This window comes from Aspergillus karnatakaensis, assembly GCF_047715665.1.
Source record: "Aspergillus karnatakaensis strain CBS 102800 unplaced genomic scaffold BJY04scaffold_52, whole genome shotgun sequence".
Lineage (NCBI taxonomy): Eukaryota > Fungi > Ascomycota > Eurotiomycetes > Eurotiales > Aspergillaceae > Aspergillus > Aspergillus karnatakaensis.
In genome coordinates, this window is record NW_027395764.1 from 45,766 (window position 1) to 62,926 (window position 17,161).

Genomic DNA, 17,161 nt, shown 5'->3' on the forward strand with positions numbered 1-17,161 from the left:
ATGAATACGAGCCTTTCTGCATTCAACACCTCATCAATCATAGGTATCATCCAGTTCTCAAACATCTAGTTCACCAACATGGCTTTATGGAAAGACCAAGCCTCACACACGAATAATGAAGTCGATGAGGGTTCGCCGTCGGCATTCCGACCTGATGGCGATCACGACGGTGGCCATGACGATGACCGCAACCACGATCCGTTGACAGCGCCACTAAAGCGCAGACTGCACTCGAGGCATCTGCAGATGATTGCTATCGGCGGTACCCACCTCTCACTTTGACCTTTACCTCTGTCATTTGAAATAAAAAGTTTCTGACAAACACCAGGAATCATCGGCCCAGGCCTCCTCGTCGGCTCCGGCAAAGCATTCAGCGAGGGTGGCCCTGCGGGAGTGCTGATCAGTTTCTCGCTCGTGGGAATTATTGTTTACTTTGTTATGTATGTCATCTTACCCTCACTCGTCCAGTTGACGGTATAAGGCTGGACAGCACCGTGCTGATACGGTACCTCCAGGCAAGCCCTCGGCGAGATGGCCACCGCAATTCCCGTAACCGGCTCGTTCACAGAGTACGCGCAGCGGTTTGTCGACGATGCCCTCGCATTTGGACTGGGCTGGGCTTATTGGTATCTTTGGGTTACTGTACGCTCCCATTTGCTTCTGCTTCACTGTCTCTTGAGCTGTTAGGGAAAGCAGATACTGATGAAACAGGTCCTGGCAAACGAATACAACGCCGTCTCCCTGGTCATCATGTACTGGACAGATACAGTCCCGCAGTGGGCGTGGATCCTCATCTTCTGGTTTCTATTCCTGGGGCTGTCGAACTTCGGGGTTAGAGAGTATGGCGAGATGGAGTTTTGGTTGTCGTTGTATGCTTCTCCTTCTTTCATTTCTTCCTTTTGCAATCCATATATTCGAGAGAATATTCTGTGGATCATGTGCTGATGCTGCGAAGAATCAAAGTTATATCGCTCATAATCTTCTTCATCCTCGCCATCTGCATCAGCACCGGCGGCATCGGCGACGAGGTCATTGGCTTCAAGTACTGGAATGAGCCTGGTGCATTCGCGGACTCGATTAACGGCGTCGCGAGGACGTTTGTCGTTGCTGGGACGTTGTATGCGGGGACGGAAATGTATGTTCTTCCCCCCATTCGTCATACTTTCATCCAGAGGAATATCGGTATTGATCAGGACGAACTACAGGGTCGGAATCACAGCCGGCGAGTCAAGCAACCCGCAACAAGCCGTCCCCAGGGCCATCCGACAAGTCTTCTGGCGGATTCTCGTCTTTTATATCGGTATTCCCCCAACCAACCAAAAACAAAGACAAATCCTCTAACACACAACGGCCAGGAACAATGTTCTTTATCGGCATCCTCCTCCCCTACACCGATCCCCGTCTTCTAAACGCCACCTCCTACGGCGCAAACAGCCCCCTCACCATCTCCCTCGCCGACGCAGGCATCGCCCCGGCCGCACACCTCATCAACGCCCTCATCGTCATCAGCGTCGTCTCCGCAGGTATCGGCTCGCTGTACGTCGCGTCCCGCACAATCCTCTTCATGGCGCGCAGCGGAAAGGCACCCAAGTTCCTAGGAAGAACGAACAGCCGCGGTGTGCCCTGGGTTGCGCTGATCTTTTCAAATATCTTCACCTGTATTGTGTTTCTTACTCTGGGTGAAGGGGCGGGGAGGGTATATAGCGCCCTGATTACGCTTTCGGGTGGTATGTTTGTCTTATACCTACCGCCCTCTTACTACTTACCCTCTTCCCTGTGCTTTTTTTAGAGCTACGCTGATGGAAGTCTGTGACAGTGGCAACTTTCCTAGTCTGGACCTCCATCTGCATCGCGCACATTCGCTTCCGCCGCGCATTAGCTGTCCAAGGGCAATCCCCGTCCTCCTTACCGTTTCGGGCAGCGTTGTATCCCTACGGGACGTACTTCGCATTGATTCTGAATGTCTTTTTGATTTTCTTCCAGGGGTACACGGCGTTTTTGAACCCGTTTAGCGCGGAGGACTTTGTGATTAATTATATTCTCCTGCCCGTGTTTGTGGGGTTTGTGGGTGGGTGGAAGGTGTGGCATCGGACGAGGTTTGTGAGGCTTGAGGAGATGGATATTTGGAGTGGGAGGAGGGAGAGAGTTGATAATGATGTTGGGAGAGAGGGCAAGGGGAAGTGGCAGGGTAAGGGGTGGAGGGGGAAGCTGTTTAGGGGCGTTGTTGGGTGAGGGTTCTAGTTTATTATCACGGATAGTCTGTTTAAACGGCAACAGCTATGAGAGGCATTGTGATACAGATCCAAAGGGGCCGATTAGGGCAATCTGGCACTCCGTGCCCTAGACAACAGCACCGCAATACGCATCTCGGTATATCCATGGGAAATAGCTCTGGTTTCTCAGACGGCAGTTGTACACATGTCAAAGTGCTGCAAATAGCTGTATAGACAATCCGGAGTACTTGTTAATCCTCTCATTGAGCGCTGTGCAACCTGCGCGAGGAGGTGGACTGTCAGTATAAAACGCCCCTGTCTCTATCCCTCAGTACTGCTGTTCTCTCAGTCCTTCGGGCTGGGACAATCGCAACGCACCTGCTTCTTCACCACCCCCGTTTGATGTGCCCTAAGTATCATGTGTAAGATTGAGGTCTATTTATGTCCTCAAGTCTTCCCTCCCAGGATATGGCATCATTGAAATCATTTTCCTGACTGGTTTCCTGATCATTCGGATTCAAGAGTGCTTTGATTTTTCGAATAAGCTCTATTTCTTCGTCGTTTTGTCCCTCAGGAAGTGAATCAATCTTTTTTGCGTAGCGACGTGTTCGTGACTGCTCCAGATCCTTCAATATAGACGGCGCGTAATAGACCAGAAGGCCAAGAACGCTGGTCGCAATATAGACACCGAATATCCTACGGTATGATTCTCGAGGCCTCTGGGAGTCCAGCTCGTTGAACGCTAAACATCCGAAATAGATACCCAGTCCAATTATGAAAGACCCTAGCGCGTACTTCAAAAGAACGGTCGGTGCTTTGACCATAAGGATAGAATGAAAGGAAGCGATTCTCCATCGATTATGGCTCCTGAATCTCTCGAGCATTGACTTCAGCTCTCCCATCCTTTGTGCCTTGTTCGCTCCATCACCGACATTCGGCTCTCGTAGTTCTGAAATCGATAGTTCCAGTTGATGCTCGAGCCGACGAAGGCTTTTCGAGCTGCTGGGCCTACTAAAGAAATCCTTGACATCTTCAGCAGTAAAGAAACTACTCATCCTTCGTTGTACCAGGCAAGCGTAAAAGACCGATAGACCTCCAGCTGTCAAGCTCATGACAAATGCTGCCTGTGCACTCCAGTGGACCTGGTTAAGGTCTTCAAGCCCTAAGGCTGTAATGGCAACTTGTGCCACGATAGCTGCCTTTTATACCAGTTAGAAACACCGTCGACCATGATCAGGACACTTATGCCTCAGAACCTACAGCGACAGCCAACATTGTGCAATCCTCCGACGTTGATTTTTGTAAGGAGAGCGCCTCCTCTGCTCTGCCACCAAGAATATGCTTCTCAATACGTTCCACAATCTGCCTAGCGTCAGGGAACATGGCCGTAAGCATCAATGCCTGCAGCACACCGAACCTCTGGCGCAGGCTGGCGTAGTTCATGCGCAGTCGACGCAGCGTGACAACTTCCCTGACTGGGTAAATCGGTCTTGTCGTCACGCACGAGTCATATACTGCCAGAATAATGGCGATGGCTGCAAGGAATGATCCGGCAACTCCAATTCCCGAGAAACGGGACATGATGGGATAGAGAATCTTTCGTATGCCAGTACAGATCAAAGATGATAAGATAGAGAGTAACTTATGGTGCCAGAGTTGATGGAACACAGTCGCAGCAACTTCATCCTGATGACCGAGCTGTTCAACCTTGGAGGCTGGGCTCACCTATCATTACAGCTTACGTACCTGCACCTCATTGGTCACTGGTAATCTACTGACTGTGTACAGCTGCACATGCTACGCCCACGCGCGCTTCTCATTTGCCGTGTTTTTATTTTTCTTGCTGGCTCTAGCGAACCTTAGCATCTTATCGCTGCGTGAATCGTCCTCCGCGCTCATCTTTCATTGGCAGCTGGTCGATGCTGCTCAGCCTTTCTTATTGCGACGACCTTTTATGCCGCCACGAAGGGAACGAAGAGGGCTCAAGGCAGATATGGCGAAAGCATCAAGCTTAAAGAAGCTTTTTGGGGATTGAGGACTAATCACAACGTTATAGTAGACTCCATCCCGTAAAATCTACTCGCCTCCTGCTGCTGGACAAGGATTATAAGGACATTCCCCCGCGCCGCTTCCCTGAGTTTGCGCAGTGTGCCCTGTCGTCCTTCGCCAAACCTTGATGCATTCCGCGGCTACCAAGACCTTATATACCGCGATACTACTCTCTGGAAGTATCTATTCATCCAGTCACCCTATGGCTACTGCGCATGTCCAAAACTCCCACTCGTCATCGCCTGCTGACACTTCGCCAGAATCGCAGCCTGCCTCGAAACCTCCGCCAGCGCCCCAACAACCTGCCTATTCCCATCAACAAAGCCATACAGCGCATACGGAATCCCGACATCAGTGCAGAACTCCTGCACCAGTTTCTGCGTCCGGCGGAGATTATGCCTCGGGATCCGCGGATACAAATGGTGCACAACCTGGAACTGCAACCCGCCGTGAAAGAAATCCAGCCACTGCGGACAATCAATGTCCATTGTCGTCCGGATCATTTTCTGCGGGAAGGACTCCGTGGGCCCGAGGTCAGCCATGCTCATTGCAAAGTGCGAGAGGGTGAGCTGCACGTGCAGCGGCGCGGCAATCATATGGCTGACCATGAAGAAGGCGAAGCGGTCCCAGTTCGTCGGGATGGATCTGTAGATCACCAGGTAGCCGTACCAGTACCAGAAGACGAATTGGCCGGTGATTTCGAGGTACCAGTGCCACCAGGCTGGGCCTTTGCGCGGGGCTTGCCCGCCGAGCAGGTACAGCCAGGCTAGGCGGTAGAGGTTGAAGCGGCCGAAGAGCATGAGCGGGTAGTAGGCGTAGTGTTGGAACTTGACAGCGAATCTTGCGACCGCGTCGTACTCCATGAGGTGTTCGTAGTATGTTGAGCGTAGGCTGCCGAAGAAGCGGTGCGACAGGGCGAGGAATGGCAGGTATTCGACGTCCGGGTCGTTCTCGGGAGAGTTGGTGACGATGTGGTGGACGTTGTGGTTGCGCTTCCACCACCCGATTGACAGGCCGCCGAGGTAGTCGGCGACGAACATCCCGATCAGGGTGTCGATGTGGAAGTTGTGGGTGATCCCGATGTGGCCGGCGTCATGGACGACAAAGGCGAGTTGGTGGAAGAGCGCTCCCAGGAAGACAGCGCTTAGAGCGTACCAGCCCCAGTGAAAGGTAAAATACATGCAGGCGGCGATAAGGGAGTACCGGCAGGCCTCAACAGCGTACGCACTATAGCTGCAGTCGTACAGGCCTTCGGCCTTGATGCGGTCATGCAGAAGACGGTACTTGGCCACGATGGCGTCCTGCGTCTCGTGGTCGACGGGTGGGTATTTCTCTAGGTCCAGGCTAATCTTCTCTCGCGTGAGGGTATTGAGGTGTGCCATTCCGTCGTTTTCTTCAGCGGACGACGCGGAGGTCACTGAAGTCGAGCTCGACATGCCGTCTTGGAGCCCACCTCGGTGCCGCAATCCAGAGCGATCACTATCAAAAACCAGCGATGCACCGCGAGAGTCATCAGAGGAGACAGAATCGTCGGCATTGTGCTCGGTATTATCAACCAGCGACCGAAACTTTCCGCCTTGGATCGGTGGTATAAAGTTCGTCCATCGCCCTTCTATCCTTCCAATGCGATAGCGGCTCATCTTCTGCTTCGTTTCGGCGGAGTGTAGCCTTGACACGAGCATGTCAGGATATGACAGAGTTATAAGTGATAGAACTCACGCAGTAACCTCGTCAGTGGCATCGCGACCGACCATATGCAGGATCGACTTGTCACCGCCAGGGTGGTATGGAATCCAGCCATTGGCCTTGATCACGAATTGATCGAGAATGAAGATTTTGCCGCCAGCGGCAATCAAGTCTTCGATCTCTCGGCGAGATAGCAGCGGTGGCGATATATTTGCCATGTTGGCTGAATGGCTGGTTGTTTGAGGTCAAAAGGATTGTTGAGCTCTTTGTTTACCGCTGCCTAGAGAGCATCACGTGGATCGTGGCGCAGCAGGGGGGCATCATGCCAGAGTCAGACACTCGAGAGAGTCTTTTGGCCCATCAATCCGCAGCAGCAACTCCTCGATCATCACCACCAAGCTCGCATGCTGCTGCGGTATCCTCTCAATCACCCCGCTAGCCAGGCTCAACATGCCACCGTTGCTCCAGCCAAGAAAACCCGGGCTCAGTCCAGATAGGACGGATCGCGACATACATACAGCCCAATCAAACTGAACACGACTAACCAGACACCCCAGGAGACCAATAAGAATTGCAAACTCTGCCATGCACGAAGGAGCATCCTCGCTCTGCGCGGCACAAACACCCTCGGGGGTATCTATCGCGCGTAGCTGGAGGTGAATAGCGAGACAGATGGCCTGGATAACGCCCAAAAGACCTTGATGGCAGGATAGAGTAAGAAATATCAGGTCTGAGCTTAGGGGCCCGCTAGCCTTAGGGCCGGTGACGCTCCAGCCATCTCCAGCTCTCGAGTCGTCTTCGTCCGAAATGCGGCGCAGGCTGTGCATGATGATGCTTAACTTGTTTGTTGCTTCCAGTAGCTTTTGGACGTGCGGTGATGAGACGGTTAGCGCATTGCTGTTATCCTGAGCGATGGCACTGGCGGATTGGAGAAGCTGGGTGTCTAGTATTACTAGCTGGGTGGCCCATGCTTCTATCTGCGGGACAATTGCAGAGCTCTGGGAGAATACTGGAGGGTCGTGCATCTCCATTAGTCTGGGATCCTCGAGGAACGATGTTTCACTTCTCGGCATCGCGACATCAAGCTCACTGAGAGATTTGTTGGATGATGAGAAATTCAAGTCCCAATCAGGCGTGTTGTTTGAGATGCAAATATCAATGTCAATGTCGGCGGTTGCATTGTCAAAGTATACGCCCGCTATCTGGTTCTCCATGCCAGCTGAGAACTGCATGCTCTCTGCGATATCAGACAGGCTATCCGAGGGCGTTGCGGTGAGGTAGACCTCTGCTGGGTCTATGTCTATAGGGCGGAGGGACGGAGTCCAGGTCTCCGGCTGGCGAAGTCGACGAGAGCCTGAGATAGGTCGGCCGAGTTTCTGTTTTACTATCGCGCTGTCAGTGACTGACTTCCAAGATTGTTTATTCCCTCTTTCCCTCTGCGGGAATGCGGCGGAACACTTACGACTGTACACACAGCTCATTCCTGCTTTATTGCAACGCTCACAGGTGTAGATAGATTCGGCTGTATCCCGCAGCATCTTAGCAGGGAGGCATCGCACCTTCTGGTGGCGGCACCGATCGCAAGACCGACGGTTCATCTTTGACCAAGTTGCGTATATCTTTGGTTTAAACAGACACCGGTATGTTAGCCTGGTTGCAGGAACATACTTGTAAGATGCATGGCGGCTCTTAAATATCAGTAGACCATCTCTGGCAGGATAGCAGCCTCTTATCTCATCGCCATGTCATGGGTTCCTAGTGTTGCACAGGGCTGGCGCCCAGCATGATCCCAGTCAGCTTACCTGAAGAACACCTACCCGGCGAATCTCTCGCTGCAGATAAAGCAGACTTACCGTCGTGGCGCCTGACACGGCATCAGCGTGGCGATTGTGTAGTGCCGGCGGCGCAGGCTTACCGTTTCACCATCCCGGGCAGCATTTCCTGGCAGCGGTTATATAGTTGTGCCGGTAGCTGTTGACAGTTCAGAATCGTAGCAGACGGCATTACGCTCTCTGACTCGGTCAATCAATCAAGTAGATTCGGGTTTGAAAGGATATTACAAAGATTAGTATAAGACATTGTAGCCCTAGAGTGAGGTAGTCCGCCAGAATCGAAATCTGACGTGGATGCCATGCGATGAGGATCTGGACATCAAACACCCGGTGTAGATTCGCAAACTGATAAGCGCTTCTGTCAACTTGTTTCATGTTCGAGGGCTGTCATCATTTGCTGACCGAGGCTGAAGTCTAAGCTGTGCGAACGCCACCCAATCTCTTCATACAAGCAGTCAGTTTCCTCCACGAGGATCTATGAATAACCTTGAAGCGAACTGTAAGCTTTGCTTGCTGCAAGATTGTCTTTGTCTTATCCTTCTGGCTGCAGTAGCTAATTGTGGTATGTATTACACCTATGTTTTGCGGCGGACAAAGTCGGGCTAGACAAGGATCAGACACTCCTATTAGCGCATGCCCAAAATAAACCACAGAAGCGTAGAGATAAAGCTCGGACAGCGAGCGTGCCTTCAGGAATACCAAGGCCTTCTCTTCCGATGCTCTGCTTACCCCGAGCCGCCCCATCCGATCAGCTCATGCGGCTCATGATCAATGCTCTAATAGACAACCATAACCAACTACTGATTCTACGCAGGCCACAGCCTTGTCCTTCGTTCACTGTGTTGGAACCAGATTTCTTGTTCATGTAAATTGCATGATCAGGTACTACCCATAGTTACTCCACGGGCATATCTGTCACAGCCTGTATGCAACTCTGCGCTCCATAATTCCATTAATCCCAGTATATCCACTTACAGACCCGTCTCCTCTAGACAAGAACACTCTATTCTCAGTAGCCCATCTAGTTCGCAACAAAATAATTCACCGCGACAATCTCCCCCAACCCTAACCTCCCCACCATCCCATCGACATCAAACCTCATCCTCTGCAGTCTAGTCAAACTCGCTCCCTCCTGTTTTTCCATCAACTCTCCCTGTCTGTACAGAAGAAAGAGGTATCGATGCGGCGCAGCACCCGGCGGCGGGCCAGCCGGCAGCCACGGTACAACCGGCACTCCAGAACTCTCAAGACCCAAGTCCTTGCTGTTGGATGTGAGGTCTGTTTGGATCCAGTGGACTATCGGGGAGAGAACATTCCAGGATCTAAAAGGCGCGTCGATGTCGAGTGAGATTACGGCGTATGTACCCTCTAGCAAATCTGCCGGGGCGGATAGGGTTGGGGTTTGGGTGGTGTCTATTGCTGTGTCAGTTGTTGGGTATTTAATGCCGGTCATGCCTGTAGCACTGTTGGCTCTTACCATTCTTTGCGATCTTAGCTCCTGGGGTTATGTCTTGCGTCCCGATGCGAAGAGCTAGTGTTGGGTAGGTGCCGCTCTCGAGGTCCTTGATGATAGTCTCGTATCTAGATACGTCTGGCATTTTCACAGAAGGTCTGTTGATCGAAGGAGGGAAGCCTGAAAGGAAATATTCAAGGGAGGTGCAGAAAAAGAGAGGGATGTGGCTGATCGCCGTGCTATCTGCGGAGTTAGGCGGAGTTAATTATCTACGGAGTAATTGGAGATTCTGACGAGTCCAGCACCCAATGGTAAAGGCTGCAAACGATGCTTAGCATGGAGCGGAAAGGCTTATGTGTCGTCTCTTATTTTTAGCTGTACAGAGGGGCTGGGCCTGTATAACTGCTCATTCTTCCCTATCGCTCCGTGGAACAGACCGATCGCTTCACTATTTAAACAGCTCAGCTCAGGATATATCCAAGTACGATGGACGATCATTTATATATGTAATAACTCGGTACTCCTAGTTCCGCAATACTGAATCTCAGACGCCCCTTGTCGATCTCTTTCCAGCCGCACAAGGAGGAGCCCTAGATGGGGCTCGGCGGGCTCAAGCTCATGCAAAGGAACCAGAGACACCCAGTAGTAGACAAGTATAATAAACAGTACGCTTGCTGGTCTGCATGGCGGTACCGATCGGCTCGTGGGATGTGGAGATGATATGTATAGCTGGTCGGAGTTCCGGGTACAGATTCGAGGAAGCATCTATAGATAGGACACCGTTGTTAGCGATGGGGGTATATAAAATCCTTAATACCTGCTTGAATACTTTCTTCCAGTTCCTACTCTCCTAGTTCAACATCACTTCTCCATCATCCTAACAGACTGTCTACAATGACCACCATGGAGCCCCTCCGACCTCCACCCCCCACCACTTTCATAGAGAAACACTGGATCCTCTTCCTCGCCCTTACACTCGTCAGTATACACCCCAAACCTAAAACGTCACCCTAACTCTCTCAACCGCAGTTCCTCACCCACCGCCTCGCAATAGCCCTCTACAACCTCTACTTCCACCCCCTCGCGCGCTTCCCCGGCCCAAAGCTAAACGCCATCTCCAACCTCCCCTACTACTACTACCTCACCATAAAAGGCGAAGCCGCCACACACGTCGCAACCTGGCACAGCCTCTACGGCGACGTAGTCCGCATCCGGCCCAATGAGCTCTCCTTCACAAACCCCTCCGCCTGGACAGACATCATGGGCCATCGCTCAGGACCCGAAATGGGTAAGGACCCGCACTTCTATAGCCCTGTGACTGTTGGTCCGCCGAACCTCGCAAATGCGCCGAGGGCGCAGCATGGCGTTTTCCGGCGGCTCATGGCGCATGGGTTCTCGGAGCAGGCGATGAGGGCGCAGGAGCCGCTGATTCGGGGGTATGTGGATTTGCTGGTTCGGCGGTTGAGGGAGCATAGTCATAGTCACAGTCACAGTCACAGTGATAGTGATAGTGGAAATGAAAATGGGGAAAAGGCTGTGGATATGGCGGCCTGGTATAACTACACGACGTTTGACGTTATCGGAGATCTGGCGTTTGGGGAGGGGTTTGGGTGCTTGGCGGAGTCGAGGATGCATCCGTGGATTGAGGTCGTCACGAGCATGGGGCGGTTCATGACGGTTTTGCAGTTTGTGTCGCTGTATCCGGTTTTGAAGGGGTTGGTGCTGGGGATGATGCCGAGGGCTGTGAAGGAGGCGGGGGTGGAGCATGCGAGGATGGCGAGGGAGAAGGTGCTTAGGCGGATGGAGTTGGGGGAGAGGCCGGATTTGATCAATACGATGATCAAGAAGAGGGAGGAGTGGGTTGGTGTTTTTCTTCTCTTTATTTGTTCGGGGGGTGGTTGCTGATACTGGGGAACAGAATATATCGATTGAGCAGCTTACATCGAACGCAGAGCTCTTTATCACGGGTACGTTTGTTGGCGGGTATGTCTATCTGTGCGCAGGCTCTTTCTAACATGGACAGCTGGGTCTGAATCCACGGCGACGATGCTCGCGGGCACGACGTACTTCCTCACCACCCACCCGGAGGAATACCGCAAGGTCGTGGAAGAGGTGCGGTCGTCCTTCAAGAACGAGGACGAAATCACTCTTCTCTCCGTGAGCAAATTGTCCTACATGCTCGCCTGTCTGAACGAAGGGATGAGGCTCTACCACCCCATCAGCGGTGGACTGCCACGGCTCGTGCATGAAGGAGGTGCTGTGATCGCCGGCGACTATGTTCCTGAGGGTGTATGTTAACGAGAGTCACTCAAGAGGTCAACAGAAACTGACAGGTGTGCAGACTACCGTCGCCGTCCACCACTACGCAACATACCGGCAGGAGCGAAACTTCACTGACGCGCTGAGTTTTCACCCAGAGCGATTCCTTAACGATCTTAGGTTCGCGAATGATAAGATCAAGGCCTTTCAGCCGTTCAACGTCGGGCCGAGGGATTGTGTGGGAAGGAAGTTAGTATTGCATATTTCTCCCTTTATATCCTGCTAATATGTGGACAACAATAGCCTCGCCTACGCAGAGATGCGCTTAATCTTGGCTCGTGTCCTGTACAACTTCGATCTGAGAATCGCAGAGGATTCGCTGGAGTGGACGAAGCAGAAGAGCTTCCTTTTCTGGAAGAAGCCTGCACTCAATATGTATCTGACGGCTGTAAGGTAATTGTCGAGGGCAGTAGATGATTACAGACAGACAAGTGAGAAGACCGTTACGGTGGCTGGCTTGAAATGTTAACTAGGTGAGATGGGCAATAGAGGACAATAAACATACACAACGCACACGGCTCTCAGCTCCATGCTAGGCACTACTAAGCAGAATGCTCTAGACATCACAATACTATATTGACAGGGTGTTCACTCCGGATTGCGTCATGGTGCATGGATTCGTCCGGAGTACCTCGGAGCATCCCCCACCATCTCCTTCTTCGCCTCCTTCAACTTCTGTCTAGACCTATCTACAGTCACCATCATGCACCTCCATCTCCCTTCTCTCTTGGCTTTCCTGCCATTCATCCACTCAGCCCTGGCCCAAGAGGCCATCCCACCAGGACCAGTCAAAGTCCAGGTCTACCTCCACGACAACTCCTTCGACACCAGCAAACCATGCACATCCAACCGACCGCACGGGTGTCTAACCCACCACGGCACATGGAATGAGCAAGGCCAAGACTGTGCAATCTTCACCTCCGACGGCGCCGGCGCCCTCCGCACAGAGGGTAAACTCCTCTCACTTGATGCGGAAAAGGTCCTGCATAACAGCGACAATCTATTCGATCTACTCTGGTACCGGAATGATATACGCTTCGCGAAGGTTTGTCAGAACTCTTTCCTTCACTTTCTCTACCCTTGACGACTCTGTTGGTTACTTAGGAACATTGCTGATATCCTGCATTAGGTCCCGAAGGACTTTCTGTATCTTGCTGACCCAGAAACAAACCGGGCGTATGGGCCGTTTTGGTACGGCAGCAGTAAAAAGAGTGACGATGGATCGGAGTTGAGGGCGCAGCCGAGTCAGGAGTTTCCCAGGGGGACGTATGGGCTGTGTTTCGAGGGGGTGGATAGGGATGAGCTCTAACCTTTGGATAGATATGAGGGAGCTTTCATCCTTCTGGGGGTTCCTAGAGCGCTATGCAACAACATTCGTTACCGAAATGCCTGGATCTATAACATATTCATGGGGTTTACGCTTCTCAAGCATTGTTACTAGCCCAATGAAACTGCTCAGGACATACGCCATGTTCGCTTTCTGCATGTCTGCTTCTCGATCAAGCCGGCAGAGGAGGAATGCTAGATAGTGAAGGAGGCAGTCTGTCTCCTTTTCTAGATTCACTTCACCTCTTACAAAGACAACATCATGCACCGATAAATCATCATAAATTGGATATGCACAGCATAATCCACAACGACACCAGCAAGAAGCGAAGCTATATACATAGTAAACAAGAGAAGCCCCCCCTCAATCCAAAGCCCTAACCGTAATCCCAGACTGCCGTCATTCGCAGGTACGTGTGTACCCAAGTGCGCACGCCTTCCTTCCCTTCAGCATATCATTCCAGCCCCAGAAACACCCGACAACTGCACCTCTCCCGAAAGCAAGTCATCCAAACCACCAGCCAGATCCCGTAAAGTCCCATCTAAATACTAACCTTCCCCGCCAAGAACCCCGCCGCCTCGCGCGCATTAACCCCATAAACCAAATGACTCGCCGTAATAACCAGCGTCCCAGAGCAAACCAAATCCCCCACCGCACAAAACACCTTCGTCTGATTCTCCGGGTAATCAGGAATCCGTCCCCGATCTTGCAGATTCCGCGTATACCCGAACAGCACAACGCCCTTTACTTTGCTCTTCAGGCTATCGTCGATGTCCTGGATCGCGCCGAAGATCACCGCTGAGCCTTGGCTGTACCCGCCGGCCACGATCTGGGTGTCCGGGCATGCGTCGGCGAGGTCGAACATGTCGACGGCGGCTTGGATGGAGGCGCGGTTGGTGTTTTGGGGGAGGAAGTTGGGGATTAGGCTGGCTGTGTAGGCGCCGCCGACGCCTTGGCAGGCGACGTTGTCGCGGCCTAGTTCGGATTTTAGGTTGCTGCAGACTTGGGGGCCGACGATGAAGCCCTGTTTCGATTGTGGTTAGTTGGTTTGGATGGATTTAGTGGTATGTGAGTTGGTGTGTGGGGTTGTGGTGGGCTAGGGTTCTTCAGGGGGTTGGTGGAGGGTCAGGGTATGAAGCTGATGCGAAGCAAGATGGAAGGACTGGAAGGGGAGGTAATTTGGAGGATGGGCGTGTGTGCTTTACATACCATGTTCCCGCTCTCCGTCGAGCCACGCGCGTAGATGAACGTCACCGGCTTGCAGACGCCGTCCTCGAGGTCATTCGAGTTGATGCTCTGGCGGCGCTCGAGGGTGATGTCCGCCTCTGGGTTTGCAGCGGGGACGGGGTTGGCGATTGCTAGTGCTGCCAGAGCAGCCACGAGGAGGGTACGAAGAGTCATCTTGAAGTAGATGAAATGAATTGCAAAGTTTGAAATGAGTGAAGAGCTGGCTGGATATGGCTGAGCTGAGAATAGGGCTGGAGAAGATGGCGATTGCTCTTTGCGCTGATTGCTTGTTCTTCTCTGACTGACTGTCGGTGTCTCGAGGGGGTTTATATACATATCCCACCCTCCATCTGCCTGACTCAAGCCACACATCCAATTAGCCCTGACCCTGAAGAAGCCATCCAGGAACGAATCCCGGCCCCTCCCTTCGCCTGCAACACAAACGGCAACCAAATGCCGTTCCAGCCTAGGATGTGGGAGTAAATCGTCAAACCAGCTCAGCCTAGGTAATGAGCTCCTCTTGGCTAGAAGTCTCCAACGAAAGAGATAGACATTCTACACACCAGCTGAACCCAATCCACGAGAACAAAATCCGATTCCTCACATCGACCTCGTTTCAAACACCCCCGGTACACTCTTGGCAGCTCGAAAATTGGGCAGCCTACCATACCCTAGTAACCTTAGTTGATACAGCACTAGCCGGGCTCTTCAGATATCACCGAGTTATGCGGGGCCATGCGGGGAAATAGTGCTGTTTTGCACAGGCACCGTGGCTTGAAGAGCAGGGATTGGATGTATACATGCAAGTTAGATAGTGCGATGGTCCTACTCTTGGGCTACTTCTGGGCAAGTGTGCAGCACTACCGTAGCCCTACATACGGTGAAGAAAAGAATGCGGGGAAAAGACTAGGGTATGATTGGGCATCTCGGGGCTGAAACCGTTTTAGATTTAGTAGGAACTATGATTCCCTTGGTGGGGTTGGAGATTGTCACGGATTCTGACTGCCGGGCGGGTGACTGCCGATATACCGAGGTGAGCAGTAAGATAGTTTGAGGATGGGTTGGTTCTGACCGTTGACGAGCGAGGAAAGTCTGTGTACGAGATGCGACTGAGTCTACTACGAATAAGAAGGTGAAACAAAGTGGGGGAGTCAGAGATCTTGCGTCAGATAAAGTGCGCCTCTTTCGGGATTTGCTGGGATCCTTTCTTGGATTTTGAGCTATCGTTAACTAACTTATTGCTAGTGTGTATTTATTATACTCCGTAATCGTATACTTAATAGACTACCCCTGCGGGGCAGCTGGATTGGGTCGTCAGATGACGGATGAATCTGTCCGCATGACCAACTACCTAACTAACTAACCAGCTTAGTTGCGGCCGGGGCGGCCAGGACGACCGGGCTTGCCAGGCTTGCCAGGCTTTCCGGGCTTTCCACCAGCAGCAGGGCCAGTGTACTTGAGTGTGTAGATACCGCGCTCGATACTGTTGAGCAGGATGTGGCCGCTCTTGAAGTAAGGGTAGACGCTCCAGCTGCCGACGAACTCGACCTCGCCGCCAATAGCATCGTCTTCGGGGTGGACATCAAAAGAGCCGACCTCCTTGAAGCTGCCGCCGGTGGGGTCCTCGAAGACGGAAGAGACGTCGACGATGCGGAGACCGCTGCCGTAGTTGGATTGGTAGGTGAGGCCGTCGAGGGTGTATTGGTTGTGGTCGATGGAGCGCTGAGGGGACTGGTAGATACCGGTGTGCTTGGGGGCGGTGAGGTCCTTCACGTCGAAGATATAGGTGGTTGTGTGGCCGTTGGCGGCGGAGCCGGTGCCGTCGACCTCGTCGAGCTCGTCGTCGAGGAGGAGGTAGGAGTGGTCCTCGGGGTCGACGAGCCAGCCTTGGTGGGTGTAGCTGGCGCCGACGTAGGGGGTCTTGGAGAGCTGAATGGGGCTGGTCTTGTCGGTCACGTCGACGATGGTGAGGGTGTCCTCGTTGTAATTGAAGCAGATCTCCTGGCCGATGTACCTCTCATCGGGGCCCTTGTAGATGACGCATTGGGCTAGAGGGGGTTAGCTTTGCTTTGCAAAATGGGCGGAAGGAATCTCACCATCGTGGACGTAGCCGTCCTCGTTGGCGCAACCCGGGGAGGTGGGGTTGGCAGGGTCTGAGACGTCGACGATCCAGAGACCTCCGGCGCAGGTGAGGTTGCGGGCCGTTCCGACGGCATAGATGGTGTTGGTCTCCTCGTGGGCGACAATGTTGTGCGAGCTTCCGAAGCCAGTGTACCACCCGGTCAGGTCATCATGGATGGAGAAGTTGACTGGCTTCCAGGAGTCCACTTTCAACAACTAGAAAAGTTAGTTGCTGACTATCTTGGCATGATGATGACTTACCTTCTTAAGGTCGAAGATCTGCAGACCGTGCCCAGGGGCCTCGGAGCCAATGTACGCATGGTCACCGATGACCTTGATGTCACGCCAGACAGATGGCTCGGTCTGGCTGGCGAGGCGGCCAAGGTACTCAAGGCTGCCATCCTCCAGGATCTCCACGAACGCAACGCCGTCGGTCTGACCGACAACACCGAACTCGCGGCCATCAACAGAAGACCATCCTACGGTTGTTAGTTGATTTCAACCATTGATAACAATGTGTACGCACCCCAAACATCGTTGCCCTCACGAGTCACACTGCCCAGAGCCTGGTGGCTGAGGAAAGACAGGAGGTCAACGTTCTCGCATGAGTACTCTCCAGCCTTGCCACGTCTGCATTTCTTGCGGCCCTCGTTGGGGTAGCGGTTCAGGTTGAAGAGACCTTGGCCACGGGCACGCTCACGAGACTGCGACTTCAGAGACATGAGGTACTCCATGGTGCGGCCACCTGCATGTGACGCAGAGGCCGCGCAGGCCAGGGAGGCAAGAGTGATGAGGGAGAGCTTCATGGCGGAGGAGTGTCTGGAGAGAATGAACCGACAGCTGAGGTGCTCGGTCATATTCCGAACAAGCCCATGGAGTATTTATATGCTTTCCTCCACGGAGAGCACCGCACAAGCCAAGCAAAGGGGACCGG

General features: G+C 52.8%; 9 protein-coding genes across 9 annotated transcripts; 3 read left to right on the forward strand and 6 right to left on the reverse strand.

Moving 5' to 3' along the window:
- Positions 1-61: 61 nt before the first annotated feature.
- Positions 62-2,232, forward strand: BJY04DRAFT_230342 (amino acid permease; the record flags this gene model as incomplete). The annotated part of the gene is made up of 8 exons (XM_073719274.1): positions 62-262; positions 329-440; positions 516-642; positions 712-869; positions 956-1,135; positions 1,206-1,300; positions 1,356-1,727; positions 1,817-2,232. Exons 1-8 carry the CDS (start codon positions 79-81, stop codon positions 2,230-2,232), a joined length of 1,644 nt encoding a protein of 547 aa, XP_073567560.1. The 5' UTR covers positions 62-78.
- Positions 2,233-2,373: 141 nt separating this feature from the next.
- Positions 2,374-3,731, reverse strand: BJY04DRAFT_197164 (uncharacterized protein). The gene is made up of 2 exons (XM_073712455.1): positions 3,474-3,731; positions 2,374-3,412 (listed from the first exon to the last, which is right to left on the reverse strand). Exons 1-2 carry the CDS (start codon positions 3,654-3,656, stop codon positions 2,630-2,632), a joined length of 966 nt encoding a protein of 321 aa, XP_073567561.1. The 5' UTR covers positions 3,657-3,731; the 3' UTR covers positions 2,374-2,629.
- Positions 3,732-3,841: 110 nt separating this feature from the next.
- Positions 3,842-6,513, reverse strand: BJY04DRAFT_122407 (fatty acid desaturase-domain-containing protein). Its single transcript, XM_073708361.1, has 2 exons — positions 5,982-6,513; positions 3,842-5,930 (listed from the first exon to the last, which is right to left on the reverse strand). The coding sequence occupies exons 1-2, from the start codon at positions 6,164-6,166 to the stop codon at positions 4,469-4,471; spliced, it is 1,647 nt and encodes a 548-aa protein (XP_073567562.1). The 5' UTR covers positions 6,167-6,513; the 3' UTR covers positions 3,842-4,468.
- BJY04DRAFT_122411 (Zn(II)2Cys6 transcription factor domain-containing protein) lies at positions 6,107-7,639 on the reverse strand. Its single transcript, XM_073708362.1, has one exon. The coding sequence runs from the start codon at positions 7,544-7,546 to the stop codon at positions 6,269-6,271; it is 1,278 nt and encodes a 425-aa protein (XP_073567563.1). The 5' UTR covers positions 7,547-7,639; the 3' UTR covers positions 6,107-6,268.
- Positions 7,640-8,681: 1,042 nt separating this feature from the next.
- Positions 8,682-9,725, reverse strand: BJY04DRAFT_197168 (YbhB/YbcL family Raf kinase inhibitor-like protein). Its single transcript, XM_073712456.1, has 2 exons — positions 9,258-9,725; positions 8,682-9,193 (listed from the first exon to the last, which is right to left on the reverse strand). The coding sequence occupies exons 1-2, from the start codon at positions 9,376-9,378 to the stop codon at positions 8,802-8,804; spliced, it is 513 nt and encodes a 170-aa protein (XP_073567564.1). The 5' UTR covers positions 9,379-9,725; the 3' UTR covers positions 8,682-8,801.
- Positions 9,726-10,127: 402 nt separating this feature from the next.
- On the forward strand, positions 10,128-12,003 carry BJY04DRAFT_230346 (cytochrome P450; the record flags this gene model as incomplete). Its single annotated transcript, XM_073719275.1, has 6 exons — positions 10,128-10,211; positions 10,263-11,093; positions 11,152-11,200; positions 11,257-11,522; positions 11,575-11,741; positions 11,796-12,003. The coding sequence occupies 6 exons, from the start codon at positions 10,128-10,130 to the stop codon at positions 11,947-11,949; spliced, it is 1,551 nt and encodes a 516-aa protein (XP_073567565.1). The 3' UTR covers positions 11,950-12,003.
- Positions 12,004-12,224: 221 nt separating this feature from the next.
- Positions 12,225-13,253, forward strand: BJY04DRAFT_122436 (uncharacterized protein). Its single transcript, XM_073708363.1, has 2 exons — positions 12,225-12,597; positions 12,682-13,253. The coding sequence occupies exons 1-2, from the start codon at positions 12,256-12,258 to the stop codon at positions 12,859-12,861; spliced, it is 522 nt and encodes a 173-aa protein (XP_073567566.1). The 5' UTR covers positions 12,225-12,255; the 3' UTR covers positions 12,862-13,253.
- A 167-nt stretch (positions 13,254-13,420) lies between these two features.
- On the reverse strand, positions 13,421-14,280 carry BJY04DRAFT_209661 (cutinase 3; the record flags this gene model as incomplete). Its single annotated transcript, XM_073714156.1, has 2 exons — positions 13,421-13,903; positions 14,089-14,280. The coding sequence occupies 2 exons, from the start codon at positions 14,278-14,280 to the stop codon at positions 13,421-13,423; spliced, it is 675 nt and encodes a 224-aa protein (XP_073567567.1).
- Positions 14,281-15,264: 984 nt separating this feature from the next.
- Positions 15,265-17,086, reverse strand: BJY04DRAFT_197172 (uncharacterized protein; the record flags this gene model as incomplete). The annotated part of the gene is made up of 4 exons (XM_073712457.1): positions 15,265-16,154; positions 16,203-16,443; positions 16,489-16,706; positions 16,754-17,086. Coding segments are annotated over 4 exons (1,472 nt in total), but the record flags the coding sequence as incomplete, so codon positions are not given.
- Between the last annotated feature and the right edge of the window lie 75 nt (positions 17,087-17,161).